We start from the raw sequence: 13,426 nt of genomic DNA on the forward strand, positions 1-13,426 counted from the left end.
ATATATATATATATATATATTTAAAAACATTACAATATATTTTATAAGTTAATTTTTAAATTTTGGTATAGATATAAAAAATAAATAAATAAATCAATATGAAAATAATTATTTTAATAAATTATTTTACAAATTATTTCAATACTACATAATATACAGATATTTAAATATATTTTATAATTTTAACTAATTTTTAAAATACAGTATTCTAAAAATATTTATTTTAATGAATAAATAAAATTATAATATTTATTATATATATTACTTAAATTTTGATTATGAGTATTATATATAAATTTTTAGAATAGTTTTCCTTTATTTCCTTTATTACATGTCAAAAATTAATATATTAATGTAAAATCTTATAATTTATATTATTTTTTTTTATTATATTACATTACATTTTTCAAAAAAAAAAAATGATAAACATAATATTTGAGAAATATTGATTTTTGCAAAGTACAATATAAATTATATTTAAAATTTTAACAAATATATATTAATCTACTATTATCTACAAGATATATTTTATTGTACATAAAATGTATTTGTGGGTCAATTTTGAAGAATAGAGTCAAGTAAGTGTAAAAATTGATACACGAAAGTATCGATTGAATTTATTAAATTATAATCAATTTAGAATTTGCATTAATGAGGCAAAAATAAAATAAAATGACAGATAGAACTTTTACTCTATCTCCATTTCGCTTCATTTAATACAAACTTAATAAATAAGGAACATTTTTATGTATTAATTTTTTCGTTTTGATTTTTATATTTGATTTGTTCTAAAAATATCCTATGAATATATTATCTATTTATATATCAACAAGTGGTTGTACAATCAAAACACGAATCATTATTTGAAAAAATTGACAATCATAGCAAGCATGGACGAGTTTTTTATGTAATTTTTTCAAGTATCTTTGGTAACAATTCTTTAAACTAAATTCAATCTTCGTCCAGATTTTTTACTACTCAAAATAAAAAAAATGAAATAATGATAAAACGTTATCAACTTGTATTTCGATTGTGCAATTAGAATTTGAACTAAGAATCATATTCGATCTGTCAATAATATAAATGAATCTTAATCAATAATGAAATATTGTTCCAAAAAGTTTATGTTCATAAATAGCGGAAAAGATAAATAGGATAAAAAAAAGTTATATATTTATAATGCATAACAAATAATTAAAACTTTTCAAACCAAAAATTTGTTTAATTTGAATACGTTATAGCTAGTTCGTGAAGTACGATATCTCCAGATATTTTAAGAGTATCAATGATGGATGGTTGTAATCTGTGTTTGAATTCACCAATCATTTTGTTTCCTAACCATATCGTATATGCTTCGAATTCACATCGAATTCTACAAAAGAAACAATAAAAATGTAAATTAAAAATAGAACAAAAAAAAATTGTTTAAGAAACAATTAAAAATTAATTAATAATATCTTTAATTATATTTGTTTGATTAAAATTTTTTGTAATATTTTTTTTAACCTACGTCAGAAGAAAATCACGACCAGGCATCCATGACAAATGACCTGAGTGTCTTTCTTCATATCCCCAAGATCCATTTTTCCAGAAATTCATTACAACATAAGGTACACTGCTACCATATAAAAAACGAGGATTTAAATGTAATGCAATTATTGGATGTGGATAAATTGCTTTTCCTTTTTGTAGATTTATATAAAATCTATAATCAAATATATAAAAAAATATATAAAAATTAATTATTTCTTGTTTCTTGTTTAAAATTTCTTTAATCCTAAAAAATCATAAGAACTCACGAATGTGGAAGAAGTTTTAATCTTCCTGCAATGAAAAGCCTGGTTCCTATTTTAAATTCATTTTCAATGTCTACTGTGATTGGAACATCCTATATATAATTATTTAGTAATTTCAATTGATAAAAACAAATATAAAATAGTAATTAAAAAAAAAAACCTACAAGAAAATCGACGAGTGGTTGATCAATTTTTAAAGTTAAAATGTTATTTGGTCTACATAATTTTGGATCGGGATAAATGAATAATTCCAATTGTCTAAATTTAACATCTTCTAATGATCCATTAATTTCTAAATTTATTACATCTTCAAGAGGCATTCTATATGCAAAAGAACAAAAATGTTCTCCATTTACTGCAATCTAATAAAATTAATGTTAAAAAATATTGCTACTATAAAATTTATAATTATAGCAATCAATCTTTAATTCTTACTTGATATTCATTAGCAGTGCAAAAAATTAAAACATGCACATAGGAATTGCGCCGAAAAGTAATATGTCCTGCTGGAGAACAAGTCTCTTCCTCTTCCCAACAACCCTTAAATTTTGAATTTCGAACCACATAACCTCTGTCTAATCGTGCATTAAAATGCAATGCAATATTTTCAGCATTTTTGCATAATAAATTAACTGAAAATCTATAAGAATATTTAACAATCTATAATATATTCAACAAATATATATTTTGATTTCTTTATATATATGATTATTAAAATTTATAAAAATTTCTATTATAAGATTTTTCTTACGCTAAGATATCACCTCAAAGCATCAGGAGGAATATATCCTGTAATCACGATAGCTGATGTTGGTTTCAGAGGTTGTAATGGAACAGGTTTTGAAGCATTCTAGAATATAATGCGTGCATATATTTAGTTAGAAAAATATATTATATAAAAAAATTTACTATTAAAATAAAATAAATTTATCATGAAAATTATATTGTTAAAATATTCTATATCAGAATAAATATAAATTATATTAATTAATGTTTTATGATGCGCAATCACCAAAGTATAGAGATAAGATTTTAAAAATAATAAACTGCATTCATTTTAAGTGTTTTTAACGAATTTTTATTGCATTACGGAAAATCATTAATCTAATATTATTCAATCATTTATATAATTATTTACCCTATTATATCATTATATAATTATTTATTCTGAGAATGACGATCAATGAAATATGATATTATTAATAAAATAATTTTTTTTTATTAAAGATATTTAGATCATAGATAAAAGAAAAATTAGAAAAAGGATAGAAATGTGATAATATAACTGCTTGTAAAACAATACATATAAACTAGTCAGAGTCCGGATACGAATCTTCGACATTAGTCGCCATCAGGGTTATTTTACTATTTGTGTAAGTATTCATCTTCATTTTCTTAATACAAGATAAGTATTCACAATTATTTAAATCTAAACGAAGAAAAGGATAGAATTAAAAAAACGTTTTATTATCATATGTTAATATCTAATCTAAAGCCATATTTATTTCATAATTTTTAATATAAAGAATATAATTTTTATAAGATTTAGATAAACTAAGTTTTAAATTAAAAATTAAAATAAAAAAAAAAATTAATAGATACTTATGTATTTTAAACTTATAATTTAAAATTAGCATAATCAATATAATTATAGTTATTAATCAATTTTATAGAATATCTCAATTAATAATTTTTTCTCAGTGTAATTATTTATTATAATATTTATAAATATCTAAATTTAAAAAATAAAATATTTTAAATATTTGTAATGTAACGAATTCAAAATATTTTATATTTAAATATCATACATATCTATAATAAATAGGTTATAAATAAAAATTCAATCTTTTTTTTATATTATCAATGTTTTAATATTTAAAAATAATTACAAAAAAAAAATAATATATTCACAATACATTTATTATATTTACCTAATTGAATATATAATGTAATATAATTCATCACAAGCTATTTATAACTCAAATTAATAAATAGAACTGATGGAAATCTATTTTATATGAAATAATATAAAGCAGATATTTGTTTTGTTAATTGATGAACATTAAATTGGTCAGAATTAATTATATTGTTTAAAGCAATGTAAATTTGGCTTGATTAAAACTTCAATTATTTCTCTATATATTACATAATTAACTTCTTCCATTATTGAATTTAATTTTATAACCTATTCTTTTGAAAGAATAGGTAAGATATGTATATTTTATTCAATTGGTAAATCTAGATTTTTATTATCTATGACTCAATTATATTGTCGATCGATACTCACTAATGGTACTGTTTCTTCATCGACAAATGAAAATTCACGAAGAGCATTTTCTTTTGTTTGTACGAAAATTTCAACTTGATGTACAGACATATTCCTTTAATAAGTTTCAAGGATGATTTATTGAAACATCGTCTCGTTTTAAGCCGCACTTCTAGTGTAATAGCGATATCTTAATCACTTTGTTGTTCTATTTATAAATATATATTTCATTCGATAAAAAGCGATTTTATTTAAAAAAATAATTTATTTTTATTATTAAAAAATTTCGATTTATTTGGATGAAGTTTAAAGTTTTTTTAATATTAATTTTTCTTAGAATATAATTATTTTTAAAAAATAAAAAAAAAATTTAAAAATAATATTTATAATATATTATATATATATAATATATTAGAATTATTTTTTTTTTTAAATATAATATTCTTTCAAAACTTGAAAATAAATATAATATTAATACTAAAAAATTTTATTAAATTTTTATTGTAAATGTATAGATATGTATTTTTTCTTTAACTCTTTTTTTTTGTTTCAACAATCCATAAATTCATTATTATTTTTTATTTTTATTTTATTTACAATAGAAAAATATTAGTAAAATTATTTCATTGCTACTATGACTTTTTTTCGACTAGATTGTTCTATCAGAAATATATTTTCTTTTTTTTAAAAAGACATATATGTATATTCATAATTGATATTTATCTTTAGTAATTTAAAAATACAATAAATTACTTTTTTATATTAATTTTGCTTTAAATTATCAGTCGGTAATTGTTAATACAAATTTTTGAAAAATTAAGGCAGTATATGTTTACTGTAAATAATTTACAATATGTTATTTGATTCTATATTTCACTCAATGCAGAAGTAATAAATAAATAAATAATGAATTAAATTTTTAAGAAATTCTAAGTCATTTTAATAAAATTTTAAATTAATATTCTTATTTTATTGATTTTGATGTAAAATTATGCTCGTTTATAGAAGATATTCACTAAAATAAAATAAAAAAAAAACTATTATATAATATACATAATAAAAAATCATGAATTAAATATCTCGTGGTTCATGAGGTGCTGGAAGTCGTTGCCAAGATGGCTCAACGCCCCAAATTTCACGAGCATATTCTGCAATAGTTCGATCCGATGAAAATTTTCCTGAAGAAGCTATATTATTAATTGCCATTTCAATCCATTTACTTTCGTCCTGAAACAATCAATTAAAATATGAAATACAATAATCAAAAAATATAAACATTATTCTGAAAAAAACTACATGTTTTTTTATAGATTTTATGTAAATATATAAATATTTTTATATATTGACATACCTGGTAAACTTTACTGACATGATCTTGCATTTTTATATAGCTTTCATAATCGGCAAATAAATAAAACCTATCCCAGTTTAATAAAACATTAGTAATATCTTTAAATTCATCTGGATTATTGGGGCTGAAAAAGCCACTCTGAATTTGATCGACACATTGTTTTAATTCTGGTATTCTATTATAATAATCATAAGCATTGTATCCTTTTTTTTTTAAATCTTCTACTTCATCAACAGTCATACCAAAAATGAATATATTTTCATTACCCATTTCTTCGGCCATTTCTACATTAGCACCATCTAAGGTACCAATTGTCAAAGCTCCGTTTAACTAAACGAATGTAAAATATAAATTATAAATTGCATATAAAATACATAATTTTATATATCATAAAATATACTTACCATAAACTTCATATTTCCTGTACCGGAAGCTTCAGTACCTGCAGTAGAAATTTGTTCACTCAAATCTGCTGCTGGAATTATTTTTTCCGCTAATGTAACTCGATAATTTTCAAGAAAAATGAATTTTAATTTATCACCAACAATAGGATCGTTATTTATGACATTTCCTACACTACAAATTAATTTGATAATTTTTTTGGCTAAATGATAACCAGGCGCAGCTTTTCCTCCAATCATCACCGTTCGAGGAACGAATAACGCAGTTGGATCTTTTTTTATTCTATTGTATAACGTGATTACGTGTAAACAATTCAGAAGCTGTCTTTTGTATTCATGTATTCGTTTCACCTATTTTGTGAAAGCATACATTTTAGATTAAATTTGTACATAAAAAAGATTAATTTAATGTGATTACTTGAATATCAAAGATGGAAGCAGGATTGACTTTAACTCCATAATCTTTCTCAAGCATTTGCGTTAATTTTAATTTATTCTCTTGTTTCACTTTCATAACACTACGCTGGAAAACCGGATCTTTGGCCCATTGTTTTAATTGAGAAAGTTGTTCTAGATGTACTGTCCAATCACTGCCAATTTTCTAAAGAATAATAAATAATAATTGAAATTGAAATGAAAAATTATGAATAATTATAATTATAACCTACTTCTTCAATAATATCTGAGAGATTTGGATTGCACAGAAGCAACCATCTTCTTGGTGTAATACCATTAGTTTTATTTTGAAATTTTTCAGGCGTTAGTTCATAAAAGTCTTTAAATCTAAAATAAAAATAAAATGAAATCTATTCTAATCTATCAAAAATATAATTTATTAAAAAAATCAAATTAATAAAAATTTAAAATGCTCAAAAATACCTACACACTTTGTTTCAAGATTTCCGAATGTAATGCGGCGACTCCATTAATAGCATGACTACCAACAATCGAAAGATGCGCCATATTAACCCTTTTTTCACCCTCTTCCTCGATCAAAGACATACGTCGAAGACGATCTACGTCTCCTGGATATTTAGCAGAAACGTCTTGTAAATGAAGGAAATTAATATGATAAATAATCTGTAAATGTCTCGGCAGAATGCTTTCTAACATGCTTGTTGGCCATCTTTCTAAAGCTTCTGGAAGAACAGTATGATTAGTATAAGCGCATGTTCTCGTTGTGATATCCCAAGCTTTTTCCCAAGGTAATCCTTCAACATCGATAAGAATTCTCATAAGTTCTGGAATGGCCAACGAAGGATGGGTATCATTTAACTGAATACCCACTTTATCAGGAAACATGTCAAAGTCTGTTCTATGATGTTCTCTTGAACCAAATTTGCTGGCTTTATACCTGTAAATAAGATGTTAAAAATTATTAAATATCGAAATTAAATATTATATTAAATATATTAAAAATTATATTAAATATAATTTGTTGATAAAATATATTTATTAATAAAAATATTATAAAATATTTTATATAGATATATTTTATATATATTGTATCAATAATAAAATTAATTTATGGTAACCTTCGTATAATATCTTGAAGAGTTGCTGCTACCATAAAATATTCTTGTTTTAGACGTAATTCTTTGCCTTCAAAAAAATTATCATTAGGGTATAATACTCTAGAGATATTTTCCGCCAAATTGCGATCTATTACAGCTTGAATATAATCACCATCATTAACTAAAAGAAGAATAATTTGTTTTCATATAATCAATTTTAATTTGTAAAATATAAAATATGATAAAAAAAATTGCTTACAGAATTTCAAATTAAATTCTACAGGAGATTTAGCAGACCACAATCTGAGAGTATTGACAACATTATTTTTGTATCCAGGAACTGGGTTATCATATGGCATTGCAAATACAACCTGATCAAATGTACATTTTTATTTTATTAATAACTTTAAACCATTTAACTAGCTTATTTTATTTGTACTGACTTGCGTATTGATCCACTTCTTTCCTTCAGGAGTATCAATCACCTGTCCATAGAAGTTTACTGGAAGCATAAATTCTGGTCTTGCTTTTTCCCATGGATTTCCATAACGCAACCAATCATCTGGTTCTTCTACTTGTTCTCCATTTTTTATTTTTTGTGCAAATATACCATATTCATATCGAATACCATAACCATAAGAAGCTAGACCAAGAGTAGCCATGCTATCTAAGAAACAAGCTGCCAATCTTCCTAAACCTCCATTTCCTAAGCCAGCATCCTCTTCAAGTTCTTCAAGCTCTTCTATATCCAAACCCATCTATAATAATTAATTTTTATATAATTTTCCTTAAATTTTTTATTAGTAATTAATTTTAATAATTTTAATAAATTTTATTTGAAACAAACCTGATACATAGCTTCATCACAAGCACCTTGAATACCCAAATTAATCATAGTGTTTTGAAGAGTTCTTCCCATGTAATATTCCAGAGATAGATAATAAACTCTCTAAACAGAAAAAAAAACAAACTAAAGATATATTATAGACAAGAGAAAAATAATAATAATATTTTGGAAATTTTTAATTATATAATAAAATTTAAAAAAATTAAAGATAATCTATTTAAAAATAAAGTTATAAATATTTCTATTTATTCAATTATAATTGAGAGAAAAAATTGTATTCCTTATATATAAAAATATATCAAATATTTTTTTAAAGAAATACAGAAAACTCTGATTCGAAAGGCAATAAAAAAGCGATCGATTTCAACAATGATCTAAATTCAATTTTATTCTATCTTCTGTATATTTATTATGAAATTAATTAATGATTGGAATGATTGATAATCCATTGACACAAATAAAAACAAATTGAGGACATTTTGAAATGAGAAGGAAATGAAAGATAATGCCTAGTTGAAATTGATCTTTATTGCGGTCAACGATTACTCTAAAATTTTATTTATTTCATGTGTTTAAGAATCTAATATCATATAAATAATAAGAAAAATAATAATATAAATAATAATAAAAATAATAATAATAAAATATAAATAATATTTATAGCTAAAATGATTGATATTAATTCTAAAAAAAAAACTATAATATCATTTCCTCATAAAATTTGAACAAATATTTGCATAAAAAAAATAAACAAAAATTATAAAAAATTATCTTGGAAAAGATAATAAAGCAAACATTTATCGATTCATTTTATACATGTATAAAGAATTATGAAAATGATATTTTTTTTATAGCAATATTATTATATTTTTTATTCATTTTGTCGAAAGAAATTAAAATATTTTACATGTAAAATATAATACTGTTTTATTATTTTATAATATTTGTTTTATTTAATAAAATTTGATTCATCTTTTAAGATCAATTATTCAAACACGATTGTATATATAAATTTTTAAAATAATTTATAAAACAGTTTAGATAGGCATTCTTAAAACTTTTGCATAATAACGGGACTATGTCCAAATATAAATCGTAGATAGATTAAACATGACATCTCAAACTTTAATAGTCGTATCACGTGATCTATATTGTTCAATTTCTGTAATTTAGTGTTATAAATGTCTTCATAAGAAAATGTTATTTGTGATACTTTTCATGTTCAATTTCTCTTTATTCCTTTTAATTATATGTATAATTACAAATTACTTATGTAATAATATGTTTATATATTTTTATTTTATATATATAGATGCTATTATGATATTAATTTGTAATTTTTAATCAAAATTTTTGTATAGCAATCATAATAGCATTCTCATATTTGTCTATACTATACTTATTTTATTTTTGTTCGCCTACTCCTATATTTGGATTATAGTTCTGTTTTTTTGGCCTGTAACTATATTTCTCGTTTTCTTTGCATCGAATTTTTTTTTTCTTCAACATTTCTATAAGAATATATTTATTACTTTTGAATATATTATATTACTTTTTCCCAATTTTAACTTTATTTTTTTTCTCTTAGTTATTATTACTTAAAGACTATGTTTTTTCCGTCTTATATATTCTACTTTATTCTATGATTTTCTTCTTTTTAAATAAATAAATAATAAAAATTCAAGTTTTATTATTTAGTAATTTATAATTTAGTTTTATAAGATGATGTATTTCCTATTCTTCCATCTTTTTTTTTTTGTTATTTTTCAAATTTATCTTCGTATTCTTTCTTTTTTTCTTTGCATTTTTAGATTGTAATCTTTTAAATATATGAAAAATATGATTTTTTATAATAATATTTTCAAAAAAATTTATATTTGATCAGATAATTATAAAAATTATCCAATGATTATAATATTTTATTTAATTTGTTTATTGATAAAAAATAATTGTTTTTGATAAATTTAGATAATTAATATGAGTTTAATTATATTAAATTAAATTATATTATAATATTAAAAAAAAATAATTAATAATAATAAACAATATATACACGATGTATATATGAAATAATCATAAATTTGTAAATTATTATTGATAATCTATAGATATAATTGGAATACTTTCAAAAACTGGATGGTTTTATCTTGACATTGCTTCGAAAAGAATGAAAATTGTTTGGCTTGAGACCTCAAGATGAAGCGATTATAAGGCCAACCGAAAATAGATACAACAACATGTTGCATCTTATATTTTGAAGGTTCATTGCAATATAGTGCTTCTATAAGTATAAATAGTATGCATATAAATGTACTGATCATTATATTAACAAAAATTTGAAAATTTTATTGAAAATTAGGAATTTTACTTTGCTTAAAAACTTCATTATCTAATAATGAAATATATTTTTATTATTAAATCAAATATTTATTTTTTGTTTGTTTTAATATCATATAATGTTTTACTTCACAATAGTTTAAAGATAAGTTTTCATTGATAAATATAATCATAATATAATTTATTTAAATTAATTGATAATAAGTGGAAATTTCTATTTTTCGATCTACTTTTGCACTTTTATTTTGAAATTATCAATTGTTTAAATATAATTAACTTAAACAATATGAGAAAAAAACAATAAACTATAGAATAATTAAAAAATATTTAAAAAAAGATAATTTAGCAAGTGAATTATATTAAAATGCAAAATAAAACTTCATTCACTAATTCTTCAAATATTACACATAAATAAATAATTTAAAATAAATAAACAATTGCAATGAATATAAGGTAAGTATGAAAATTATACTTACCGGCAATCATTAAATAAATTATATGAAAAAAATGACATTATTAATTATTATAATCATAATTTACATGCACAAAATATTTCATATAATATATAAATTAAATACATAGGTAGATAAAAATATAATGGCATACTTTTGGATCTTTCTCGTAATAGTATTGCTGAGTGCGTATCCATCTAGAAACTAAATTGTCCTTGACGCTGTGTGCCAAGGCGAAGAAATAATCTCTGCTCGTAGCCACATTACGATCCTTCACAAGGGTGTAATGAAGATGTCTATTGAAAGTTTTCTTGAAATTTCCTACATTTTCCACATCAACAATCCCGCGAACGGATATCTGTTTTCTTTTTTCTTGATCTGTTACTGAGGCTGACATTTCTCTTTAATTATTTTTTTTTTCTTAAAATATAATGTTTATCAATATAAAACTATTTTCTTTTCAATTTTTATTATTTTGCTTCTGTTACACAAAATCAACAATTCTAACACTTTAAATTTAATTCAAATTTCTATTGTTTTTATGGATTTTTCTTTTATTTGTAAAAATTCCTATATTAAATTCGTAATTGTATATTTTGAATTAAATTATTCATTCACAGATAGTAATATTCTATATATAATGTAATTTTTATTGTTAATTCTGAAAATTGTCAGACACAATGACCGGTTTTCACTACACATGCACAAATACCGGTGCTCCGAAGATCCACACGTTTGTGCTATCCAGAGACGAATAACATGCCTATCTCTGGCAATCTTCGAAGCGGTCACCTTGTATGAAGGTCACGCAGGCGCATTAAAAGTCTTATCTGTCACGTGATCTGTAACGATTATACCGATCGGGTTTTGAAAATTTAAATACTTTTCCGCCATCTATGATGATTTTTTTGATATTGGTTTACCTCTTCATTATCATTAATTATATTATCATTGTTAATTAATCTAATTAATAATGTATGGTGTATATATATAATTTTAATATAAGTATTCTATTTTTCTTTTAAATTATAATTTATTATATATATTTGATATTTTAAATAAGATAGATAAGAACTATTTTAAATAAAAATATTTCAATTTGTTTTAAATACCTTAAAGGATATAAAGAAAGCATATCTTGTGATTCAGTGTCTTGTTTAATATAATTTATTTATAAATTAATCGTGCGGATGCAGATGCAATAATGAAAACGTCAATAAGCGATACGCGTATTACAATTTGCATTCTGAAAAAGATTCTTCTTCCTCCGTTTCTATCTATTTTTTTCGCATTCCTTTCCCATTATAATCGTCTTTTTTTAGAGACATCATATTTGAAAGTGTAATGATACCCAATCAAATTTCATCGATATTTTATTAAATCGTATTCATCGTAAGGAATTATATGAATTTTTATAGTTCGATACATTGATCAATGATGCAATACGATTTAAAAAAATATGAATGAAATTTCAGGTATTCGCAAATTTGTTTCGAACGATATAATAATAAAAATTCGCAATTCAGCCAACAACTTTCCATTGTAATGTTTAACGATATAGTTACACTTAATAATATGATAGCGATAATTATATTATTCGAAGAAAAAATCTTCGAAAACGCCGAAGAAGAAACGGCGCTACTTTTTTATTCTCATATACACAACATACATACGCACAGATACAAATACACGCACGCGCATGTTCAACTATTTTCTTTTTTTAAGAATAATTATGTAATGAGTGATATTACAGAATCATTTGATATGCGGGCCCATTTATGATTTCCAAAAAATTCATTTTTTTTTATTTTTTATAGATTAAAATCGTATTGCTGTCAGAAAGATTTATTTCTTTAAGATTTAATGTTATCAAATATGAAAATAAATCTATTCATAAGATTCAAACTGACAATGAAAATATTATGTTAATACATTATTTATAATTTATATTACACAACAATTATTAAGCTTTTTTTCAAAAGTAATTTTTCATCACACATATTCCAGACTTACAATTATTTATTAATCAATCGTGTAGGCTGAAACAAATTTCTTATTATTTATTAAAGTAATAAAATTTAATTCATTTTTCAAAGTGTAATTTTTTAAATCTGATATAAATTAATTGATTTTTAATCATCAATAAAATTTAATTAAGAGTTATATATAAATTTGTATGTATAAATTTTATATAAATAAAATCTTAAAATCTTAGATATATTAAAAATCAATTTTAATTAAATTTATAATTTAATTTTTAATTAAATAATATTAATATATTATATATTAGCGTTATTTAAAAAATAATTTAAAACGCGCAATACTCATTAACAACATTATTGAAAAAAAATAATAAACTTCTTCTTTTTCTTTCATTCTCTTTTCCTTCCTTTTCACATACATACAATCATATGTGCATTTTCTCTCTTCATGAAGAATTTTACGTCAATTATGCAATTATG

The 13,426-nt window shown here is 22.0% G+C and overlaps 2 protein-coding genes across 5 annotated transcripts; both read right to left on the bottom strand.

Moving 5' to 3' along the window:
- Window positions 1-1,151: 1,151 nt before the first annotated feature.
- On the bottom strand, window positions 1,152-4,541 carry LOC100866132 (galectin-8). 4 transcript variants are annotated; one of them, XM_012492573.3, is made up of 8 exons: window positions 4,084-4,244; window positions 3,100-3,225; window positions 2,561-2,646; window positions 2,232-2,436; window positions 1,961-2,158; window positions 1,800-1,888; window positions 1,511-1,705; window positions 1,152-1,372 (listed from the first exon to the last, which is right to left on the bottom strand). In XM_012492573.3, the coding sequence occupies exons 2-8, from the start codon at window positions 3,136-3,138 to the stop codon at window positions 1,222-1,224; spliced, it is 963 nt and encodes a 320-aa protein (XP_012348027.1). In that variant the 5' UTR covers window positions 3,139-3,225; window positions 4,084-4,244; the 3' UTR covers window positions 1,152-1,221. The 4 variants fall into 4 exon arrangements, with proteins under 4 accessions (XP_012348027.1, XP_086773367.1, XP_003690484.2 ...); XM_086917241.1 differs by having other exon boundaries at window positions 3,728-4,093; XM_003690436.4 differs by lacking the exon at window positions 3,100-3,225 and having other exon boundaries at window positions 4,084-4,541.
- A 469-nt stretch (window positions 4,542-5,010) lies between these two features.
- Glyp (glycogen phosphorylase) lies at window positions 5,011-11,759 on the bottom strand. The gene is made up of 11 exons (XM_012492810.3): window positions 11,119-11,759; window positions 8,176-8,277; window positions 7,772-8,086; window positions 7,588-7,699; window positions 7,350-7,509; window positions 6,698-7,168; window positions 6,483-6,597; window positions 6,233-6,415; window positions 5,818-6,165; window positions 5,414-5,743; window positions 5,011-5,289 (listed from the first exon to the last, which is right to left on the bottom strand). Exons 1-11 carry the CDS (start codon window positions 11,359-11,361, stop codon window positions 5,134-5,136), a joined length of 2,535 nt encoding a protein of 844 aa, XP_012348264.3. The 5' UTR covers window positions 11,362-11,759; the 3' UTR covers window positions 5,011-5,133.
- Between the last annotated feature and the right edge of the window lie 1,667 nt (window positions 11,760-13,426).

This window comes from Apis florea, unplaced genomic scaffold (genome assembly GCF_048593485.1).
Source record: "Apis florea isolate Af1SG1 unplaced genomic scaffold, ASM4859348v1 contig_1615_pilon, whole genome shotgun sequence".
NCBI classification, from domain to species: Eukaryota; Metazoa; Arthropoda; class Insecta; order Hymenoptera; family Apidae; genus Apis; species Apis florea.